At 49.9% G+C, this 22,764-nt stretch overlaps 1 protein-coding gene across 6 annotated transcripts; it reads right to left on the bottom strand.

Moving 5' to 3' along the window:
- Positions 1–540: 540 nt before the first annotated feature.
- On the bottom strand, positions 541–22,576 carry ABCC10 (ATP binding cassette subfamily C member 10). Of its 6 annotated transcripts, XM_075748910.1 has the most exons (23): positions 22,348–22,576; positions 21,775–21,896; positions 16,635–16,831; positions 14,304–15,672; positions 12,812–13,039; positions 12,445–12,601; positions 11,565–11,704; positions 11,001–11,080; positions 10,681–10,852; positions 9,602–9,700; positions 9,184–9,373; positions 8,739–8,816; positions 8,179–8,370; positions 7,618–7,753; positions 7,020–7,215; positions 5,881–6,224; positions 5,552–5,721; positions 5,099–5,259; positions 4,418–4,671; positions 3,955–4,100; positions 3,377–3,474; positions 3,065–3,177; positions 541–1,043 (listed from the first exon to the last, which is right to left on the bottom strand). In XM_075748910.1, exons 3-23 carry the CDS (start codon positions 16,793–16,795, stop codon positions 908–910), a joined length of 4,620 nt encoding a protein of 1,539 aa, XP_075605025.1. In that variant the 5' UTR covers positions 16,796–16,831; positions 21,775–21,896; positions 22,348–22,576; the 3' UTR covers positions 541–907. The 6 variants fall into 6 exon arrangements, 4 of the variants coding, with proteins under 4 accessions (XP_075605025.1, XP_075605026.1, XP_075605023.1 ...); XM_075748911.1 differs by lacking the exons at positions 21,775–21,896; positions 22,348–22,576 and adding an exon at positions 17,704–17,755; XM_075748908.1 differs by lacking the exons at positions 21,775–21,896; positions 22,348–22,576 and adding an exon at positions 17,383–17,535.
- Positions 22,577–22,764: the final 188 nt, after the last annotated feature.

Below are 22,764 nucleotides of genomic sequence, written 5' to 3'. Positions count from 1 at the left end.
GCAAACCCAGATTGTGGCACAGTTGTCCTGCCCTGTGCTCTGGTTGCAGGGGTGGAGATGGCTCCCGCAGCCTCAGGGGAAAGAACGGGACCTGCCTCAGGACAGCATAGCGAAGGTGTGTACCTGCTAGGTGTTGCCTCAGTGCTGGGGAGAAGGAGAAAACCCAAGACTGAGTCCAAGGGTGCTGACGGGAAGAGCAATCTGATCCTAACACTAAAAGCAGCTGTGGGTTTGTGCAGCTGGGAGCAGGGCAGGAGGGACAGGGAGTTTCCCTTGGAAAAGTGGTCTTAAAATAAACTCACATTACAGGCCTTTAATGTAATTGCATTCTGGCCCTTCAGGGGAAGGCCTTCTCCACTGTAAACTGGAGGAAGAGCAGCAAGGTCCCTGGGTGCAACCTTCTGGGCTGGGAAAGGTCAGTGCCCTTCAAAAGCAGTAGGAAGCAGGTAGGGTTGTCTTTGTGCAGAGGGCACTGCTCCTGTATCTCACAAGGAGGTCTGTGTCTGGGGGAAAAGGGGACAGAAACCTGAATAACGGAGCTTCACAAGGATGTTTCCACTTTATTTTAAATTGCACATGTGAGAGAGTCTTAGACTAGGAGTCACTGATTCTTCAGTGAACAGAAAAGCCCTTTGTAATCTCAAAGGAGAGCCTTGGAGGGGAGCAGTATCCCACCAGCCAGGCTTGCATGGCCCTAAATACCAGGTCCCATCTCCCCTACTGAAGGCAGGGCTGCAGTGCCATGCTCCTGTCCCTGAGGACACACAATTGCTGCCTGCAGGCAGGAATAACCCCTTCCCTCACCTCAGCAACTCCTGGCCCTGCAGGGACAGTGCTGGCAGCTGAGGGGAAAAGAAAGCCAGCCACAGAGCCAGGAGGGCTGCCTGGGCCCAGCCCAGGAGGGAGGTCACTGCTGCTCACTGTGCAGGAGGCGCTGGAACAAGGAGCCATCTTTCTGGCTTAGGCGGGCAGGTGAATCCAGCTCTGCCACTTTCCCAGCTTGCATCACCAGCACACGGTCTGAGTCCAAGATGGTGTTCAGCCTGTGGACAGCAAACATCAGGACACACATTGGTGGATCTGAGGAGAAACCCTAGATACTGCTTCCCCTGCTGTCAAGGGGTGGGCCAAGACATGCCCAACATCAGGATCTGTGGAGCATCTCCCTGTGCACGGAAGGACACACTGCAGTCCAGCTCCCCAGAGAGCCTGTGCACACTGCTGAAACACACCACCTCTTAGAAGAGCACGATGATGCCATCCAGTTGCTGGGCATGGCAGGGCACCTGGAGCATAGAGAGAAGCTCTGTTGAGGGAGAGCTCAGGGCACGCCTGATTCTGGCGTTGCACAAGATGTCTCCTTTCCCACAGGAGAGTTGCTGAGTTGCTTCTGTTTGCCCTTACATTTCCTCACCTCCCACCTCCTGAGAGCAGCAGAAATGGACTTGTGCATCAGCTGCCATTCCCCAGCAGTCTGGCATCTTTGCTTACGCTGCCACCAGGAGCAGATTTGTGGTTGCCAGACTGCCAATGACAGCACCCGCAAGACACTGTATGCGTCCAGTTCTGCCCAGTCTGCTACCAGGGCAGCAACCTCTGGCCCTGGGGAGGGAATACAGGGCAGGAGGAAGGCCTTTGCACAGCCATACACCATTCAGTGCGAAACTACAGCCCTACAAAGCTGCAAGTCACAGGGAAGACACTGCACAGGATTTGAGCAGGTAAAAGTGTTACAGAGTTCAGGACTCTGGTTACACATTCATCCCCAAAACAGTGCCAGGCTGCAGCACTGGGAGTGACCTGGAGGGGCAAGGGGCAAGTACTGTGTCACTTCCCATCCTAGATTTCACCTATTCAATTAATGGCTTACCTGAAGCTGAATGGCATGGAAGAACCATGGGTACAAAACAACCCCATCACCACATCTCCCCTCCTTACTGCTCTCCCCCATCTCCCTTCATACCAGTGGAAGAGGGGCTGGGGCCATCTTCAACCCAGTCTTGCTGCTTTGCCTTCTGCCACTCCTTCCTCTGCTGGTTCTTCTCTCTAATTACTCCTCTGTCAGAGGTGGCCTCCCCCCACCCAACCCAAACACACACCTCAGCCCATGGTGCCCTTACCTTTCTACTCTATTTATCCCTAGTGTAGGAACCACGTTACCTTCACACCCTTCCTGTCTCCTTCCTATCTGACACATTTAACAAGACCTACTCAATTCGCTTCCCAGGCCCAGCCCACTCTGCCTGTCATCCATCACTCCCACTTTTGTGCAGCAGGACACCACCCCCTGCCACCTGCTCATTTGATTTTTATTTTTGTGGTAACCTTTGCGCTTTGAAAACACTTTCCATACAACTGCATAACCCTCCTCCAAATTCTCCTCCACTTGGCAGGAGTGGGAGCACTGCCTAATGTGAACCTGTCCCTTCTCGGTACTCACAGTAGTCAGGTTTTGCCCTCCTCCCTCTGCCCGTAACCATCTCCTGCCCCTACTCTTACATTAAATCTCTCGGATGTGGGGCAAGCACTGCTGCCCTGTCCTGCCTGGCCACTGTGTAGCTTGCCGGCATCGGGTGCAGGCTGGGACCAAAACTCAGGGTTTTGGAAAACAGAACTACCCAGTGTTCTGCCTCCCCTGGCCAGGAGCTGGCTGTGGCCCTTCACTGCCAGCTGTCCTGCAGTGCCCTCTACTGAGCCAGAGACCCCTACTCCTCCCGGGCCTCCACGCTGCTCCTTTCTGTAGGATAGTTCTCCATCGCTTCTTGCCCTCATTTGTCAGAACCACAAGGTCTGATTCACTCCCCCAGTCCCAGCAGAGCCATCTGCCATACAACCTGTGATACGTTTTGCCCTTTGCTGTCCCCCAATTTCTGGGTACGACGTTTTCACATACAGTTGTTCCCAGCACTGAGGGGCTAATAAAGCAGAAAAGGCCAATAGGCAAGGTCCAGCCTTTTGCACTTGAAAAGCCTCATCAGGGAAACCTCCCTGCCCAGCTCAAGGCCCAGGCATGGCAGGCAAGTGGTAGGATGAATTTAGGCAATAAGTGCTGCTTCCTCCATACCTGTGAGCAATCGTCAAAACAGTTTTGTCAGCGAAGCGCTGGCGGATTGTCTGCTGCAGCAGCTGGTCTGTCTTCTGATCAACGCTTGCTGTGGCCTCATCGATGCAGAGCACCTGCCAGGGACAGAGAGTGAAGGGAGCTCCCAGGCACCACAGGGGAGACCCCAATCCCTGCCTAGGGACAACCCAAGAAGGCAGCGCAGGACGTCTGTTCCCATCACACTCCTAACTCTGGAGTGCTCTGCTCTGCTGTCCCCACACAGCCATCAGCAGCTCCCCTTCCCCCTCGCTCCAACGGAGGCAGGGCACTCACCTTGGCCTGCGTCAGGAGAGCTCTCGCCAGACACACCAGCTGTCTCTGTCCCACTGACAGACTCTTTCCCCTCTCTCCCAGCTCGCTGTCCAATCCACCTGCAGGGGTCAAGCTCAGCAGTTACCCCACTGGCTCTGCACAGGGCCCCAGACAGCTCCCCCAGTCTGCAGTTTTCCCAATAGCACTCAAAATCCCAATCCTGCTCAGGCCCAGGCCTCGGGAATGGAAGCCTTTACGCTCAGACGCAGGCAACATCTGGCACAGAGATGCCACGCTCCCCCAGAACTGAGGGCTGACTTGTCTCTCAGGCTCTGCTCTAATATCCACTGGGGCATGGTCTCATCGGCAAGATCCTGCCACCCAATCCATCACCTGCCAGTCCCTTTCCACTAAATCTCAGGGAATGAATGCCACCGGGTCCCACTGACCTGTTCCCACCCTGGTCCTAGTGTGGCCTCACCTAACCCGTTCCCTACTGCATCCACCTGGCCCCTTTTCCTCAGCTCCCTGAGCTGAGGCCTTCTCCCCTCTCCCAGTACCAGGGCTCACCAGCTGCGTCTTGCTGGGTTCAGACTCACCCATCTGAGTAATGGCATCCCGCAGGTGGCACTGCTCTAACACCTCGTGGAGCTCAGCATCTGTTCGTTTTCCCTGGGGGTCCAGGTTCTCTCGGATTGAGCCACTGAACAAAAACGGATCCTGGGGGATGATAGCCAACCTAGATCTGCAAGCAAACAAGAGCTGAGGGCTCATGGGGTGGGTTCTGCCGAAAAGCAAAGGCCTGTTGTTCTTTTTTTTTTTTCCTGGGGTGAGGTGTCTTAGATTGCTGTGTATCTTAGAGGCACAGAGACATTGGTCACATTTTCAGCCTGGTTTCCTTAGAACAGCTGTCCAGAAACAAAAGAGCAACTCATAAGAAGCTGCCACAATCAGGTAAGAGGGTGCCATAAGTCCTTTCCTCCTCACTCTTCCCGTTGGCATCCAAGCACTGACAGCTCTCAGCACCCCCAGCTACCCTCTACTCTGCTCAACCCTCCGTACCTCAGCTCCTCCAAGCCCACCAGCTGGCTGTCAACACCATCCAGGAGAATACGGCCTGATTTCAGCTCCAGCATGCGGAAAAGGGCCAAGAAAAGGGTGGATTTTCCAGATCCTGTGCGACCCACAATCCCCACCTTCTCTCCAGGATAAACGGTGAAGTTCACACCATCGAGTGCATTAGGCAGGCCTGCTCGGTAGGCCAGGACCACTTGCTGGAACTCCACAAGCCCCTGGCTTGGCCAGTCAGCAGCAACCTAAGAGGGATACCAAGGTGAGAGAGAATATGACCGTGACCCACTGTCATCTTCAGCCTCACCTCCCCACAGGCCAAGCTCCATCCATCCCTTCGGATGGTTGCCTGCCTTCTGAGTAGACCCAATGCACAGCCCAGCTCCATCTCCACTTCCTCCTAGGCTTGTTTTTTCTCTCACAGCTTGGACCTAGCAGCCATTCTGCTCTCCTACCCCTTCCCATCATTCCAGCCTTCACCAGCTCCTGCCAGATATTCGTCCCCCTGGGGAAGGTACTGGTAAAGGATGAGTGATCAAGGTGGTTTCTGTGGGTGAGGACCCTCCACCCATTCACTGGATCACACAGTTCCAGTGAATGTCCCCAGGAGGCAAGTGCAGGGCACAGATCCAGAAGATGGGCCAGTCCCTGAGAACATGTCTGAGCTTTTACCTGGACCAGTTTATCCTGGGGCTCTGTGGGGATGTCTGTGGTGTATTCCTCTGTCCGCTCCACACTCACCATCATGGTCTCTGTCAGAGTGAAGCTGGATATGAGGCCTGAGAGCAGGTTTGTGACAGACAGGGCATATGAGAGCGCTAAGCCCACAAGTCCTGCAAGGACAAAAGCATAAGCAAGAATGTTACTGGGAGGAGCTGGGATCTTGGTGACAGGACAAAGAAGCAAGGGAGAAGTCAGCACTCTGGAGTCTGGGATCCCACTCGAGGATGGGGACACACAGGAGGAGGGACAGGAGCTGAAGCACTACACTGTGGGTGACTTGTAGAGGGACAGGGAGCAGGAACTCTGGATCTTACCCCAGTGTAGGAAGACTCTGGGCTAGGAGAGGAGGAACCCTTGGGCCACAGCCTAGGGGTGGGCACAGAACAATCCCTGGCAACCTACCTGGATTTCCCAGTTGCTTCTGGTGCTGGATGATGGCAATTCCTGCAATAGCGGTAACCACAGCAACCCCAATCATCTGCAAGCGGATGTCCAGCCACTGCATCGCTGTGTTGCTGGCAAAGAGGCAGCGCTGGTTCTGCTCCAGGCGCAGCTGATTCTCCAACTCAAACCTGGGAAGTGCACAACAGAGTTTCACACCACTCAACCTCCATTCCTGCTGCCCCAGACCAGGGGCACTGCTGCCACCCCATACCCAGCCCCACATGAGGAAGGCCCTGGACTATAAAGCCAAAGCTCTGGCTCTCTGGGGGCTCTTTCTTTCCACTCACCTCTGTGTTGCCCGCATGGCTCTGATGCTGCTCAGTCCTGAGAGGGTCTCTGAGAAGTGAGTGTAAATGGGAGACAGAGTGACACTGTAAAGGCGCTTGAGCTCCCGGGACGTGCGCCTGTAATAGCGCTGGATGGAGAAGTAGAGGGTGCCCAGAGGGAGTAACACAAGACCAATCCAAGGGAGGCCATAGGTGATTATCACCAGCATGCCCAGTAGCCCATACATGTTGGCCAGGAAGATGTTGAGGATAAATGGCAGGCTGTCATCCACGCAGTACAGGTCTGAGGAGAAGCGGTTCAGGATCCGACCTGTTGGTGTGGTGTCAAAGAAGGTGACTGTGGCCTGGCAACAAGGAAATCAGAAAGAGCCAGTCAGCTGCAGCGAGATCCAGCCACAAAATGGTGCCCAGGAGAGCAGCACCAAGGGGAGCAGGTAAGGCCACAAAAGGGTGGCCACCACAGCCCCCTTCCTTTCCTCAGCTGGAGAAGAAATCTCAGACTGCAAAGCCAGCATCCACTCGCAGCCAAACAACTCATGCTGTCTGCATGGCAAAAGGAAGGACCCCTTCTGTGGCAAATGGCAGACAGCTACCAAGACTGCAGCCACTCAGATTCCGTACTGGCCCACCAGTAGCCAGTGACACAATCCTCTAATACTAGCCTCTAATCCTATCTTCCAATCCTCTAATCCTAACTCTAGCCCAAGGACCCAAGGAAGCCCAAATCCTAAAGAAAGTTAACTGGCACATGCCAGCCATCAGCCCTAAATCTTGCTCAATGATTCCTACCAATCTGAGCTCATGATCCTGCAAAAGCTACTTTGATTCAGCTAGCCCTTGGCTATATATCTTGGCTATATATCTAAGCTTAATGAGTGAATACATGCAGGTGGCAGCCATAAAACCCCTCTGCAAGAAACAGAACAAACCTTACAGGACATGTTTTGAACCCCAGCTCATCGGCCCCTTGTGCTGGCTGTGGTGCAGCCCTTTTTGGATACGAGCCCTATTAGCTCATCAGCTAATATCAGCAGAAACCCTAATCCACCTCCCAAACCCTTACTCCCAATTATGAGAAGGACATCGAGGCAGAGTGACTTGCAGGAGCCCCAGCCTGCCCTGGACTTTCTGATCATTACCTTCAGAGCCCTCTGGAGCAGTTGGTTGTGAATGACAGTGGCAGCACGGATAGTGCCGTAAGCAAAGAGGAAGGCCCGAAGAATCGTGAAGAGGGAGTTGGCCCCTGCGATGCTCCCATAAACTATCAGGTAGAAATTCACATCCAGTGAACTATTGGAAGGAACTGGGGTGGTGTCCAGAGCCTGAATGGGGGAGCTGGAACACAGAAGGAGGAATATTATGAATCTGCCAAGGTTCCCAGGACAGTAAACTCACAGACAGGTCATGAGAACCCAGGAGCATACTCAAGGGGAAACCAGAATACTTCAACCTGATACTCCTGTGAGACACCACCCCTTTGGTATGCTGGGACAAACACTCTGATTACTATGCAGCTAGGGGTCTTCCATCAGCCCTAGGCAGAAGCCCTTTGGGCACCTCATCAGGTCAGAGATTTTGATTTTCTTTCTTTGTCAAAGCAGCCACACAGATCGCCTGCAGTGGGGTGGACAGTTTATCCCTGCTCTCAACAAGGATCTTCCCCTGAAATACACTTAAGGGCAAAATCAGAGTGTGTTTTCAGCTTCCTTTGGCATCTCCTGACCAGCATTCACTTACACAAGCCCAACAATGGAGAAGAGAAGCAGCTCTGGGGAAGGTGGGGAAGCTGAGCAGACCATCACAGAGCTATTTGCTGTCTGGGATATGCTGGAGATCCAGTGTGACAGCCACCAATCTGAGATATTTCTGGATGCTACAGAGAAAGACAGACAGCATAAAGAGGGATTCAACCTTTGAATCAGCAAATATGAAGCAGAAATGCTGGAGGGGAAGCTGCTGGACAACTTTTGTTATTGTCTCACTGCCCAGTCTTCCTCTGTCTTCATTCTCCACTGTTAGTAGCAGAGCAGGAGCAACAGAACAGCCTTGAGTTGCAGCAGGGACAGGGCACTGCTAGAGGAGCAGACATGCAACTGCAGCAGTGAGACGCCAGATCCTGTTCTCGCATATGCCCCCTCCCAACTGTGCTACTTAGTTTGGGGAAGAGAAAAGGGGCCTTCCTGCTGCAGGGAGAGCGATTAAACCCCTGGCCTCTTTTCTCCCCTGAACTCCACACAACCAGGGAACAAGAAGAGAGGAATGTCTAAACAGAGATGTGCTACTGAACCACTGCCTCACCTTGCATCAGGAGCAGCGAGAAGAGGATGGATAATGCCAAGCAGCTGCCCACTGCCAGCCAATATGCCTTGTACACCTGAAAAGCCACTGCCCCTTCTTTCTTCTCTTCCTCCTTGTGGATGAGATGATTGTTTTGGGTTGATTCTTCTGCCTCTGTCTCTACGGCCTCTTCTTGGCCCTGTTCATCAGGGGCTGTGGGAATGCAGGCAAAAACAAAGGTCAGTGTGACAAAAGTTCCTCCTGCAGCTCCTCCTTGCTGTGAAGACAGCAAGTCTAGGCTATGAAGGAGACTTTTCTTCCCTCCTCTCTCAAGACAGGTGCACCAATCCTGGCAGACCTTCATCCAAAGCTGGACCACACATGGAACAACAGATTCAAATACTGCTCCAGACCAATACCCAACAATATGTGGGCCTCCTCTCCCTCTATGCACACACTACCCACAGATCAGCACTGCCACAGCAGAGCAAGGTGGTGGGAGCTCTGGTCTAAGGCCAGCAGCCATCTGGTACGGCTAAGCTGTGCTGCCCCAGCCACCCTCAAGCTTGCCAGGTATAGACCTTTATCCTTCCGCCTCTTGTCCATATCCTTGCACTTTGGGAAGGCTTCCACGAGTGGCAGGATATCAGCCGGTGTGCCTGCAAAGAGAAACATGCAAATGCTTCAGGGTCAGCGAGGAACAGATGCCAGCTACTCACTGCCTCTTGCTATGAAATGGCCGAGTTTTGTTCCCTCTTAACATTCCTACACCCTAGAAGGCCCTGCTCCATACAACCTGCTATGGCCTTCTGCCCTATCAGCTCCCAACCTCTAGGGCTGTCCTGGTTTATCTGTGCATCTGCACATTCCCTTCCACCCCATCTTTGCCCACATGCAGTGTCCTCAAGCTCGTTATCACTGGGTTCCCCACTAGTTAATCCTACTCCCTTATGTCTGTCTTCGCTCAACCAATTCCAAGTCTGGCACACAGGCACGAATGAATGCCTGAGAAGACAGCCAGTGTACCTGTCTTAACTATCCTGCCATTGTCTATCAACAACAAGGCATCAGCCTTCTCCAAAAACTCCGTCCTGTGGGTGCAAAGGATCCTGGTCTTGTGTTTGAGAACTCCGAGAATGCATTTCCGCATAAGATGGTTGGCTACATCTGCATCAACAGCAGCCAGGGGATCATCAAGGAGGTAAAGCTCTTTCTCCTGAGAGAGAGACAAAAGACAAGGATACAGCTGCTGGCCCTGCCGGAGCAGGCAGTGCTGTAGAGAAAATACAAGTGCCTCTGTGTGGCACACAGCCAGCACCTTTAGGCCAGCACAACGCGGTTTAAGACACACTGCCAGAGCATGCTGTACAGCTGGGTGCTTACAGCTTCTTTACATCCTGGTACTGGGCACAATCTACCACAGCATGACTCCTTTGCTATTTACCTGGTAAATGGCTCTGGCAAGGGCTATTCGAGCCTTCTGTCCCCCACTGAGTGTCACACCATTTTCACCCACCTCTGTCTGGTCACCTGCTGGTAAAATCTGAAACATTCAAGAAAATCCATTTAGAAGAGACAGAAAACTACTGGGAACCCAAAAGCAGAACACTGAGGTCCCTCTCCTACCTCTGGCAGTAATTCCTTAGGGTGACAACTTACCAAAAATTAAACAATGCAACAGTGTATATACTGGTTCTGCAGACAACTGGCAAGCTTGGCATTTTGGCAACTAAACTCTTATTACACTCCAGAATAGGGTGGGCATATCTGAACTACTCATTGAGAGTAACTTCTGGTCTGAGATAACTCTGAAATTGCACCTGGGAATTTTCTGGGAGAGCAAGAGCTGTGTCTGCACCAAAATCATGCCACGGCCCATCCAAACAGTTTAGCAGTAAAAACTAGAGAGTTTCAGCAGCTGGAATCAGTTTCCTCTTGATTTGGTAGCACAGGCATAGTCTACTACTTCTCAAATAAGTATCTTACCTTTACAGAGTATTCATAGCTCCTGCCAAAGCAAACAGCAGGCCTGGGACTTCAGAAAATCAGGCATCAGGTTATAACCCGGGAGAAGGCTAGCTTCCTACCATATATAACAGCCAGATTTACTGGCTAATACAGCCATAAGCCTCAAACTTAGAACATGTGTATTACTGATGGGGGGACCACAGACTCAGCCCTCCCAGATCCCAGGAAAGTTCCTTCTGATCCAAAAAAGCATCAGCTGACAGGTTCTGCCTGAAAAACCTGGCAGTCATCAGCTCTGCAAGAACATCTTTCCCCAGGATCAAGAGCTTTTGGCTCAGCAGCAGAAGAGAAACCATCCAAAGAGCGACAAGGTAACTTCACACCTTAAAGAACTGTGGGGCCAGGTATAGTCTGGAATTGGCAATCAGCGTAATGCTGTGTGACTGGAGAAGCAGTCTATAGCCTGAAAGAAGGAAAACTGCTCCCAGTGAGGCTCAGGCTGGATGCAAAAGCTGACCAAGAAGGCCCAGGCAGGTTTACTGTTTAGCCACTCACATTCAGGTCCTCAGAGAGGGCACAAGCCTCCACCACCTCCTCGTACAGCCTGGCATCATATTCCCGCCCAAAAAGGATGTTCTCACGGACGGTGGTAAACTGTATCCAAGGCTCCTGTGTGGCCAGACCAAATCCTCGCTCCAGGTCACAAACATACACTTGTCCACCTTGTCTACAAGCATACCAGAAGTGGGTGGAAAGGGCAACAAAGAAGAACTGTTGGTAGATCAAAATGGCCTACAGACAGGGATAGGACTGGATAGTCCCTGCCTGCTGGGGCATCAAGGGACCAGGCTGGGAGAAGTCTTTAGGCTACTTACTTAATGAGCTCTCCAGTGATGGCTGCAAGCAGAGAGCTTTTGCCACAGCCGACCTTCCCAACAACCCCCAGAAGCATCCCCTGCAAAGGGAAATGAAAAGGAGCAACCAGATGCATTAATACAGGGTGGCTTGTCCAGATTTCTTGAGCCACACGTAGCCTGTAAGAAAGCTGACTGCAGTCTTAAACTAGGACTATCTCACAGGTTCAGCAGCAGAGCTGGGTACAGTTGTTGGGTAAACCAGACTCCTGATATGGCAGGACACAAATCTGCAAGGAGTGTTAACTCTGGAGCCCAGTTGTATTCCCTGCCCACTCCTCTCCTGCAGCAGTGGTAGAAAGCAGAGGCAGCTGGTTCATCTCTTGTGTGTAAGCCATGCCTGGATCTCCTCCAGCACCCTTCAGCTCTGAGAGACGTGATATGTGCTCTGTGCCTCTTGACTACCAAAAGATTTTGATGCATGGCTCATAAGACCAGGAAAACATGAAAACACGCCACCCCTGCTCCATTATTTGGCTTCTCCAGTGTCATTCTTCCCTGTTACTTCCTGTGTCCTTGGCTCACCTTTCTCACTGACAGGTTCTCAATGTGCAGTTGCAGAGTGCCTGTGGATAAAGGCTGCCTGGTGCTTTCCTCCTCAACTGGCGCCCATGAGAAGGCTGCACATTGCATCTCCACAGCAGTAGCAGTACCTGAAGGGCTGTCTACAAGAGAAAAGCACCACAGCGTTGCACTACTATGAGAAGGCCAGAAAATGAAAGGCACCTGGCATCACAAATACTACCAGCTTTGTTCAAACAGTTTAGCAGTAAAAACTGCAAAATGGATGAGACCACAGACAGGGCACTGCCATGATGCCCTTGACCCAAACACAGAATGAGACACTTGCCTACTGACTTGCCATTAAACTTATACCTTCCTTCCTCCAACCCTCCTATCTCCAGCTCCCACCAGACACACATGGTGACCTGCTGGCTGTCAGGGAGACAATGTAAGGATAATCTGGTTTTATTATTGTTGAAGGTAAAAGAATGGCAAGCAGCTGGCAAAAGGCAAGGAAGGAGAGAAAGGGAGATGAGATGGCTCAGGAGAGGGGCACCCACTCAAGCCTTTCTGCCAGGCAAAGCCAAGGTTGTTGATGGCTTCAGTGTCAGTGGAGCTTTGGACAGAGGAGGGAGCAGCTTCTTCTAAAGAGACACTAACGGCAGGACTCTGTGGGGACAACCAATGGCCTACAGTTGGTAAAGAGGAATGTTACAGCCTTGTCTCCCATTTTCCACAGAAATTAAGTGCCTTCACTCTGCCTCTGACAACTGAACCTCTTGAATCATGAGGTGATAAGCCAGCTGCCCTCCAGTACTGCCCCTGGGCCTCACACCTCAGCGCTCTGCTCCAAATGCCCCCTGCCCAGGGTCCCAAGCCCAGCAGCACCCTTTGCCATTACCTAGGGCATAATAAGCTTCCAGGTCCTGGTCCATGAGTTCAAGGAAACGTTGGATTCGATCCAGGGAAACCTTGGCTTCCAAGGTCCCATTCAACACCCATGGGAAACTGTTGAGGGGGAGAATAAGCATCCCGACAAGGGCCAGTGCTGTGAATACCTGCATGGGTAAGGAAACAGCCATGAGTTGGAGGCAGTACGTCCCCTGCACCTTGTATTCTCCAAACAGCTTCACCAGTGAGAGCCTGAAGAGCTGCGGGGAGACACAGACTGGGCTTATCTCCCAGAGAAGATGCCTCAGGACTGCAGCCCCACTGTCAATTGTGCTCTGCACAAGGCACAGCTGGAGCTCTCACTGCTACTTACTCACCTTTGTGGCAGTGAGCTGATGACCCAACAGTACATAGGTGATGAAGATGGTAATGGAGACAACAACAGGCAGTGCTGCCCACAGATACACACACACAGCATCCAAGTACTTGATGGCTCGTAACTTCTGCAACTCTTTATCCCGGCAGGCATTTATCCTGGTGCTGAAGTGCTTCTCCCAGGCGTAAAACTTGATCACGCGAATGCCACATAGGAACTCTGTCATCAGCTGCAAGCAAAGAGGAAAAGCACATGGAGCAACCAATGCCTGCCTAATGCCCCAAATGCCAGCTAGGCATCTGGGCTGGGGCCAGGTTTGCAGTTGCCTCCTGCTAAGGACCAGGCTAGAGGTATCAGGAACCATTTATTGCTAACAAAGACATAAACTCAAGTGGCAGCTACTGGGAACTTTGCTCTCACTCATTCCACCAGCTTCCTCAGCCACTTGTGCTGTGTACGGCTCAGCAAAAGGCAAAATAATAAACTACTTCCTAACTGTAGGATGTGCAACACAGGTGAAGGGACGTGTGGAATTACTAGCTCCAGCCTGGATGCCATTTACCTATTTCAGCCTGAGAGCGTGTTGAGATACTCGTCTCTCAGGCCCAGTACTGCCATGACACAGCCATGTCACAACCATGACATGTCTGGTCTGTACCCAGAGCCTGGCTGGCTCACAACCAGCAGCTCAGGTGTCCCTGCAGCGTGCTGTCCCCTCATTCCTGCTCTCGGGTCAGAATGTGCAGAGCAAGCTGAGGTGTGTCTGTGCCCAACATGAAAGAAAACTAACAAGAGAGAGTTCACTCAGCAAACCAGTCTTATAATAGTTGGAGAAAGTCCAGCATACCCCATACATGTGCACCTTCTGTTGGGAAAAGCAGTATTTTTAAAGCTCCCAACAGTTCTGACGTGGGGTTGACTTATGTTTCATGCTTCCAAAGCATGATGGAAATGGCGAATGAAAGTGCTGACCCCTCACATTAGAGATACAAGGCTAAAAGGTGGGAATCAAATGTTTGACATGTGGCAAGGAGAGAGATGGCACTGCAAAAAGCAGTGGAAAAGATGACTGAGGGTGCCAAGCTTGGAGCGATATAAAACCACTACATCTGCGATCATTGCCTCTGTCCAGACTGCAAGCCACCTCACCACTGACAGCATTACTGGAGCAATAGGATGGAAGCATCTCTAAAAAAAAGCAATCGGGAGTCCTACCTTAACTGCTACATGCAGAAAAGAAACCTGCAAGGGAACCTTGCCCAGGGGGCAAGGCAAGCATTAGAGGTTCACTGTCTTGTGGGTGGTGAAACTGCATCACCCTGAAACACTTCTGAACCAAGTGTGTGCGTATGCCCCCTCTAGCATTGTTCCCAACAGCTGTGATTCAATTAATCTGCTTTGGATCATGACAAGCAGCCAAAAAGCCAACGTTCTAGGGACAAACAGGGAGAAAATAGAGCAACCAACTCAGAGAGCCACCAGCTGCCCCTCACCTTGACTCGTGTGTCTTTGTGTTTCAGCATCTCCTTGTTGTTCATCATGATGCGGTTAGCTATGACCTTGTTGATGGGCACGAGCAGCAGCGCCAGGGCCAAGCCTCCCAGAAAGGCTACCCCCACTTGCTGGTAGAGGAGGTAGAGGGTAATAGCAAACTGGAAAGGCAGGCTCCACACCTCATGGAAGCTGAGGCAGAAGTTGACCAACCTATTGGTGTCCGTGCTCATGAAGTTGACAATTTCGCCCACAGTGAAGCGGGTAAGGCTGGTGCTGCCAACACGCAGGGCCTTGCGGTAGATGGCAGAGATGATGGCGGCCCGAACCATTAGCGTCACCTTGTTCACCTCATAGCTGAACTGGTTCCGCAAGAGAGCACCCAGGAAGGAGCCAGCAAAGAGTCCGAGGGCATAGAGCACCCCGTGGCTCAGGGGCTCCTGCCGTGACTCCATGAAGTTCACCAGCAGGTTTAGAAGCAGAGGACCTGAGAAACCCAGCAGGTTGCCGGCCAGCTTGAGAAGTCCAAGAGAGTAAAAACGAAGCCCAAAGGCCACATGAAGGACTGAGAAGAGTTGCACGGCCTCCTGGGCATGATGTGAGCTGTCTGGGGCATTGCTACTCCTATCGCCTCCAGCAACGATTGGGCTGGTAAGAGACACTGTCTCCTCCTCTACTTGGTGCAGAGCTGCCTTCTTCTTCCAGCAAGCATAGAACTGATCACAGACCCTGGCAGCCTGGAGCTTGCGAGGAAGCACATAGACATCCTGCGGCTGGTTCAGCTTCCACTGATAGCCACGTTTCATAAGAGGGTTCATCCAAACATAAAAGAAGCGTGAGAGCCAGTTCTCACCATCTTCTGCCACTCCCTGCTGATCAAGCACTGGGATCCCCGGCTCTGAGATGAGCCGGTCTTCTTGCCAGGAGTGATTGATGGAAAGGAAGTCTTGCCTGTCAGTGGTGGGTAAGACGTAGCTGATCACATACACAAACAGAGAGGCCAGCTGCAGGCAGAGAATGGCAAACCTGGAGGAGGCAGCAGGGTGGGCAGGAGACCAAGCCGTCCCACTTTGGCAGTACCACACCAGCGTGATGATGAAGGAAGGTAGCGGTAAGAGAGTGAGGAGAGCCAGGGTCGCAGGGCCTCTGGTAGAGCCCTGAACGGACCTGAAGAGCATGAGAAGAGTGAGGCCATGCGTGAGCCACGTCAGGGCAGCAGTGCCATTTGCCAGAGCTTCCAGGTACACAGGGCCTAGATCCTGCTGAGAAATGGTGGCTGGGATGGTATCGGCAAGAAATAGGCCAGCAAGTATGAAGGAGGCGGCGATCCTGCATGCCCAGCCTGGCCTGCAAGGCGCTCCGGAGCCAGATCTAGAGGAGAAAAGAGCACAGGAAAAATTCACAGCTGACATTCTATCACCTCTTCAGTCAGTACTCTCCCTTCTCCCTCTCCTCTTCTCCCCTTTATCTGTTCACTCTTACTTAACCTATTGGATCCACCTCCCTAGACTTGTAACTTCTTCAGACTGTAGGCATTGCTAAACTACATCAGATCACTATAGCCTAGTATCTGATCAATACCAGAGATTCAGATGCTACCAAAGTACAGCATTTCTCTACAGAAATTTGCTTGCAAACTGTGATATTCTGTGGTCAAATCAGACTCTAATCCTTGAGGATTAAAAAAAAAAAAAAAAAAAAGAAGTGTATTTAACCTCTTTGACACAAATTCTGGAAGATTGAATGCTCTGTGTCACATCTCTGATCCTTGATTTCTCTTGTCTTTGTGATATTTTGTCTAGAAACATTATTTTTATCACTGTTAGTTTCAGTGATGCTGTGTATGTAAAGTCCATAATCTATTGCTCAACAAACTATTTCATTAGCCCTTGATTATCACTTGTGGCCTTTCAATATCAGTGAACATTGCCATGTTTACAAAGAAGAAAGTAAACAGAAAAACTATTTTTGGTTTCTCTGAACACCTTATTACCTTATATACATCTTCCACGCCACCTTGGATTTATAACCTTTCCCAGAAGACTCCCAGTTTTCCCAATCCCCATTCACTGAAATTCTTTTGAATTATTTTCTGTGATTTTATGCTGACTGCCCTCTCTTTTCTCTCTGGATTCCTTTCTGCAATGGAGGGACCAGAGCTGTACACAGTACTCTGAATAAGGACAGATGCTGACAAATATAACAGCATTATAATACTGTGACCTTCCTTAATTATATATTTAGCACATTATAGGGAGATCTAATTTCCAGCCTTTCCACCTCACCTCCAGTCCTGCATAATAATCAAGAGCTAGACAAGTTAGTTGTCATACCTTGGAGTGCCAAGGAAGCAGGCACTGACCACTGCAAGGATCGCATGAGGAATCACATTTAATGTCAGCTGGTTAAAGCAATGGCCAACACTGCCATGAACCCACACAGGGAGTGGATCTTCTGGGCTGGTCCCACACAAACCAGCCAGGATGTTCTCCATCCTTTGCTGGGAATTCAGTGTGAGAGACAGGAGCTCCTAGGGTAGAAAAGAAAAAACAGCAAGACGTACAAAACGAAAACAGTACAGCGCTAGTCCAAGGGGAACTCCGATAAGAAATGAACATAGGGCTAGAAGCAACTTCCTGGGTCACACAGTCCAGGCCCTGCTACTGTGAACTTGCCATCATATCATCTACTTCGCAAAATGATCGAGCTCCAGCTTAAAATATTGTTTGTTCCCTTAAGTCACCCCGGGACCTCAGTGCTCTGGGAATTTGAAGCTTTTTGCTTATTTCCAGGCTGATTTTTTCCCATGGCCAGTTTGTCCTTTGAAACTAACATCAGGAAGCATTTGCCTTTCTATTGATCACTCTGAAAAATATTTTGAGCTGCTTAGACAATACTCTATCAATGATATATCCATCTTCAGGCCAGTCCCCACAAGGGTGCTCCTTAAGACAGCGTCTAACACCAAACACCCTCCAGGTCGCGGGGGAGGATGCCAGTGCCCACCCAGGAAAGCAGGCAGCACCTCCAAGCTGCACGGGGCCGGGGGATCAGCAGGGCTCGGTCCCTGCGTGCTGACACCTGCGAAGGCCTCGGCTTTACAGTCATTTCTTTGTTCGCACCAGCTGGTCCCATCTCCAGCCTGGGAGCCGGCTGAGAGCCACAGGAACGGGGCACTGCAGCACCGGAGCCGGGGGAACCGGGCCCTGCCACGGCGGCCCTCCCGGCCTGCGCCGGGACAGCCCCGGCTGAGGCCCGGCCCGGCGGCCTCCTCCCCGGGCCAAGGGGCAGGCGGAGGACGTGGCCTGCAGCGGGCGGGACCCCCGCGGACCGACCCCCCCCACCGGCCACTCCCACCGGGGCGACGCGCAGGGGCGCCGTCACCCCTGTCCCCCGCCGTACCTCGGCTCGCCCCGCCTCCGCGCTCACCGCAGAAGAGAGGGCGCGGGGCCGCCCCGTGCGCCCCCTGGAGGGCGGGAGGACGCGCTGCAGCCCTGGCAGCGGGGGGGGGGCGGTGCCGCCAAAGGCCGTGTGGGGCCAGCGGCCGGTACCGGCCGGCGGGCAGCGGAGCGAGGCCGCGAATCAAACGGGGCGATCCGGAACAGGGAGGCCGCTCGGAGGCGGGCACACCAGGCCCCGGCCCGAGGCCCACGCAAGGGCCCCGCGTTTGGGAGCGGTTGTCATGTCTGCCCAAGCAGCTCCCTCCAACTCAACCGCCGCGACAGTGCGGTGCTGTGGAGATGGCGAACCCGGGGAGCTTCGGGAATTCCGTCACAAGCAGGAGGCCCAGATAAGCAAATGAATCAAACACGTGCAGCTCGTTCAGACTTCTACCTTCTAGTTAAACTAAAAATCAGTCCCCAGTCATGAACAAATGCGATCTTCTCCCACATCTTAACTTAGCCCTCCCCTCCTCGTCCTGCTGCGTTTGGCCTGCAGAGGCTGGCACTCCATCGACGTTTTTACACCCACGCGCACCAGGCATGGCAGCACACGTGCACCGCTGTGCTTGCTGAAGTCAGCACCGGCAGGTACAGCCCAGGCAGTGTTTTTGTGGGTACAAAAGTGCTTTTATGGGTACAGCATTCATTGCAGATAGTACTACAAGAGCACTTTGCCAACAATACATCAGTATACCCAATGTATATTGGGTACATGCCCACTATATTTGTGTATATTGGGTATACATACACTAGATCAGTATACCCTAAGTGGCAGAGTTCTCCTAGCACAGCAACACTAAAAACACATATAAAGCGACATCATTGTTAACCAAATACAACCATCTGAATAACACAAGCTAAACAAATCCACTCAGTTTTACCTGTATTGTCCTCAGTGACTCTATTTGTCTGGGGCACAAACACACACACGCAAGCAGCATCCCCAAATATGACACTCAGTTTTTACTACAAGAGCATGTTGCACTGTGTGTGTGTGTGTGTGTGTGTGTGTGTGTATGTGAGTAAATGCTCAACTTTCCAGGTGAGAGAAAATGAGCCTGAGAGGACATCCAGCCTCATCCCCTCCAGATCGTTATACAGTAACAAGAGCGCACAATAAACATTATTGCATTGTCTGGCAATTTTAGCTGCTACTGGTGATTTTATAGTAGATGCTCTGGATACTTCACTTTCCTAAACCCTCCCTCAGTACTACTCACTTGCCAGGGAAAATTAGCATACCCCTGTAAATAATTCATCACAGGTAGCAAATTTTACTTTCAACACACAGCTTGTCACAGATACAATAAAGCATTCTCTGAGCTTAGAAGCGTTCAGTGCTGAGGAAGGAAAATATCAGTAACGTTCCTGTCTGAGAAAATGGGGCAATCTGGCTGTGGGAGTACGGAACTGCAGAGATAAGAGCAAGAACTTGGAGGGCACAGGACTCTCTAATCATAGTTTCCTTGAAAAGATGAGAATGCAGTTTTCCTAAACCTATATATATCTATCTATCTCCTTGTTTAATTGTTGTCTCTGAGGAGTCTCACAGCCCTGAAAGTAATCTTTGCCCGTGCGTCAGAGTTGCAAGGCTGCCTTTTCACGACCAAGCTAGCTACTGATACACTGCGTGTATTTGGCCAGTCTGCTCTTTCTCCCACAGGTTGTCCAAAGGTTTCTAGAATAAACTTTCCTGTAGAGGCTTTGATAATAAGTTTTACGCCCTCTCTACTCAGGGAAGCTTCCCTTCCAAAAAATGCTGTGAAAGCAGCAAACTCTTAAGACAGCAAATAGGTTATTTGTGAGGCTGAAGCATGAGCTGCACACAAGTGAAACTTTCAGATTTCATGGTTCTGATGTCTTATGAAAAAAAAAAAAACAAAAAACAAACCAAACCACCACTTCCCCTCACTTAAGACACCAGAGTTCTCAGACAACAGGACAAATACCATCCTCTCAAGCTAAGCACTCCCAGAGCTTTTCCTTTCAGCCACATAGCATTCTAGTGCTCTCCTTTTCATGTCCTGCATTCTACTTGCTCATCTCTCCTAACCTCTTCATGTTCAAAACCATAAACTTTTACACATCAACTGAAAGACAGACAGCTTTCAGATGCCACAGATCCCTTTCTGCTCCAAATAGCATTATCTACACTCATATGGGAAAACAAACATAAAGGGTATTAAAAAAAGGAACCCTAGGAGAATACCAGTCCACCCTAACTGATCTGAAATCACTGGTGCCTGTTCTGCATAAGCACATTTAAATAGGAGCACGGCAAGAATCTAAATAGACATTCCTCCTCTTCGAGCTTCCTTCTGGCTATTTCCCCTCTTCCGAAATATTGCTGCCTGGGACATTTACTGCTACGTACCTGACAGATTTAAGATGTGCATGGTGTGGAGTACAGGCTTGTGGGTATGTTGCTTACAAAGTACCTTGCGCACTATAAATAATCATACACCTGACATTTATCAAAAAAACCCAGAGCATTCAAAATAGAAAAAAGAGTAAGGTTTAATTTAATCCACCCCCAGAGGCCAATGCAGGCCAGATTTTATTCATTGTCTATTATCCAGAGTTTTTTAAGGCTCTAGATTGATACACCCACAGCAAGAAAGGCAAAGGCAGAATGCCCCCCCCATCTTACAAGTTTATTTTGTTAGAGATTACTTAATACTCCCCCCCTCCCAGAACTCAGAGTCAAGGAATGAGTGTAGGCTGCATGCCCATTCCACTTCCCAGCTAAAAGTAAACATTGAGCTGAAACAGAAGCCAGCCAAGACAAGCCTTAAATTCAGAAATATCAACCTTGTAGTTACAGATGCAAAAATCTCTGAAAGCAATTGTCTGTTTGGATGTGTTTTCTGTGCTCACAGCCAGGGCTCTGCTATCAGCTGACCTATCATTCTCAAATTCCATGATGTCATGACCAAGGAAGGCTTGATTACTTGACTGAGTCCAAAATTTTGCATGAATGGGCTGCTTTGCCTGGACCTGAAGACACAACATACATATTTTGCCCTGTTTTCCAGGGGAAAAAATAATGCAAAGTTCAGTAAGACAGAGGAGTATCTTCCACCACTCCTTCTCACAAGGACACTCATTTTGTCATAAAAACACAGAAACTGTCTTTGTTCCTGCTAGTAGACCAGCCATTTAGCATTAGAGGGAGCACTGCATGGTTGTCTCATGCACCTGGATCTAGTCTTGAGTCAGGCATAAGAAGGTAAAAAATGAAGGTCTTATGTTTTTGTTCTGTTACTGTACTGCTTTTTAACCTAACAGTCCAACCTGAATTAAACAGAAATCAGAACTGAAGTTACTTGTTCATACTGAACTAGTGCTAACTTTTCTCATTCTGTTCTTTCTCAATGTTGTTTGCTCCTATGACTTTCTTGAGACCTAATTCAGAGACACCCTTATTACCCCAACATTGCCCTCGGCATCTAACTAGCTAAAATCTCTCCAAGCAGCAGGTAATTGCAAGTTCAAAGATGAGCTTTGGAATTCCAAAAAGGAGTGTGGGAGCTGAAATTCTAGCAGAGCAGAAGAACTGGCACCTCCTTTGTCCACCAACAGTCTGGAGCACCAGTCACAGGAGTATTACAAAATTCTCTGCAAAGCAGGTAAGGACCTTGCCTGACTTTTTTGATCCCTGAAACAAACTGTAGTGCTTCCTCTTGCAAAGATGTGAAAACTCTCAATGTGCTTTGCAATATTGGTTCAAAATTTCAGTACTGATTTTAGGAATAATTTAACTGAATCCCACTATGGGTGCTCAGTCCCTTCAAACTCAGTAAGGCACATGATGGAAAGATGACACTACAGCTAGTACAGAATGAGTTCATAAATTGTAATTGTAAAGCAATGCTCAAGAAGATGACAGGGTGTGACAAAATGCTAACGAGCAGTAGTCATTCAAGTATTTTCTCCAACAAATGGAATTTTTCTCTTCTGAACTCCTTAAAACCACAACACATACTCTGTTTGCCTTTTTTACCATTCCTCCCTTGAGCAGCTTACTCACTGGTGTGCAGACAGAAGTTTCAGTGAACTTTCTGATTAGTTATTGATATCTGGATTCTTTCACCTTCCAAATGCCACTGAAATTTAACACAAGAAACCCCCAGGACATCTCCTGTAGACCTCCTTTGGATACAAGGCAAAAAGAAGTTAGAAAATATTTTCATGTTCTGGCATTTTGGAAAGCTTTTACATATTATGCGTGTAACTTTTATATCAACTCTGACAGAAAAAAAATTGCTGTGTTTCTTGGGTTTGTGGCTTTTTACTCGACTTTTGAAACCAAACTGTGGTTTAAAACTATTTTTTTTTAAAACTGATGTAAAGAAAGCAACAGCATGAAAGAGATGTCCAAAACTAAATGAGTCCATTTTCTCCCTCTTGCTTGGCTGTTTTTACTAACTTCAGTTGGTAAAACTGAGCACTTGATACAGACACCTGACACTAATGCACAAAAACATGGTTTTCCTTTTAATGAAAAAACAGAACACATTTGGGATAACAATATATTCCTTACACTGATAAACTACTTGGATGTGATCCACAATACAAAACTAGAGGGGAAATTCTTACACACACATCATTTTTGTGCTTATCGTAAAGCACAATTCCGTGCCTCTCCAAGTGTCACCAAGTCTGCTGCTGAGGGTAGTTAGTTGGAACAGGTTGAGTATCCATTGCCTCCACCGTCACTGCATTTTGCTCCCACCAGAAGCAGGTCTGCAGTCTGCTGGGCATCTTCAAAGATGAAATTCTTATCCCAGGATACTTATAATTGAATTAAGGTCACCGATAAACATTATGAACCTTAGGAGAAAAGGGGGAGGAGTGGACAACGGTAATGGAAAATAAGGTAAGTTTTTATATAGCTTGTGCTTATTTTGATGATCGGCATAACCAAGCGTATTTCCTGGGCCTGTGTAGTGGTGCACTCACATGGAAAATGTCGAGGTGAGCCAGTTACTTTTAATACACAGTTATACTCAACCACTCC

The sequence above is a fragment of the Balearica regulorum genome, chromosome 3 (genome assembly GCF_011004875.1).
Source record: "Balearica regulorum gibbericeps isolate bBalReg1 chromosome 3, bBalReg1.pri, whole genome shotgun sequence".
NCBI classification, from domain to species: Eukaryota; Metazoa; Chordata; class Aves; order Gruiformes; family Gruidae; genus Balearica; species Balearica regulorum.
Note: the sequence above shows the minus strand (reverse complement) of the source record. Positions and strands in the feature narration are given on the sequence as shown.

Bases quoted from the DNA above. Each gene is read 5' to 3' on its own strand.
- ABCC10 (XM_075748908.1), bottom strand. From the start codon at position 17,436: ATGGGACCAGCTGGTGCGAACAAAGAAATGACTGTAAAGCCGAGGCCT. The intron at 12,602-12,811 runs GTGAGTAAGTAG...TTACCCATGCAG, and splicing joins ATCAGCTCACTGCCACAAAG to GTATTCACAGCACTGGCCCT. The intron at 1,044-3,064 runs GTATGGAGGAAG...TGCTGTCCACAG, and splicing joins GTTTTGACGATTGCTCACAG to GCTGAACACCATCTTGGACT.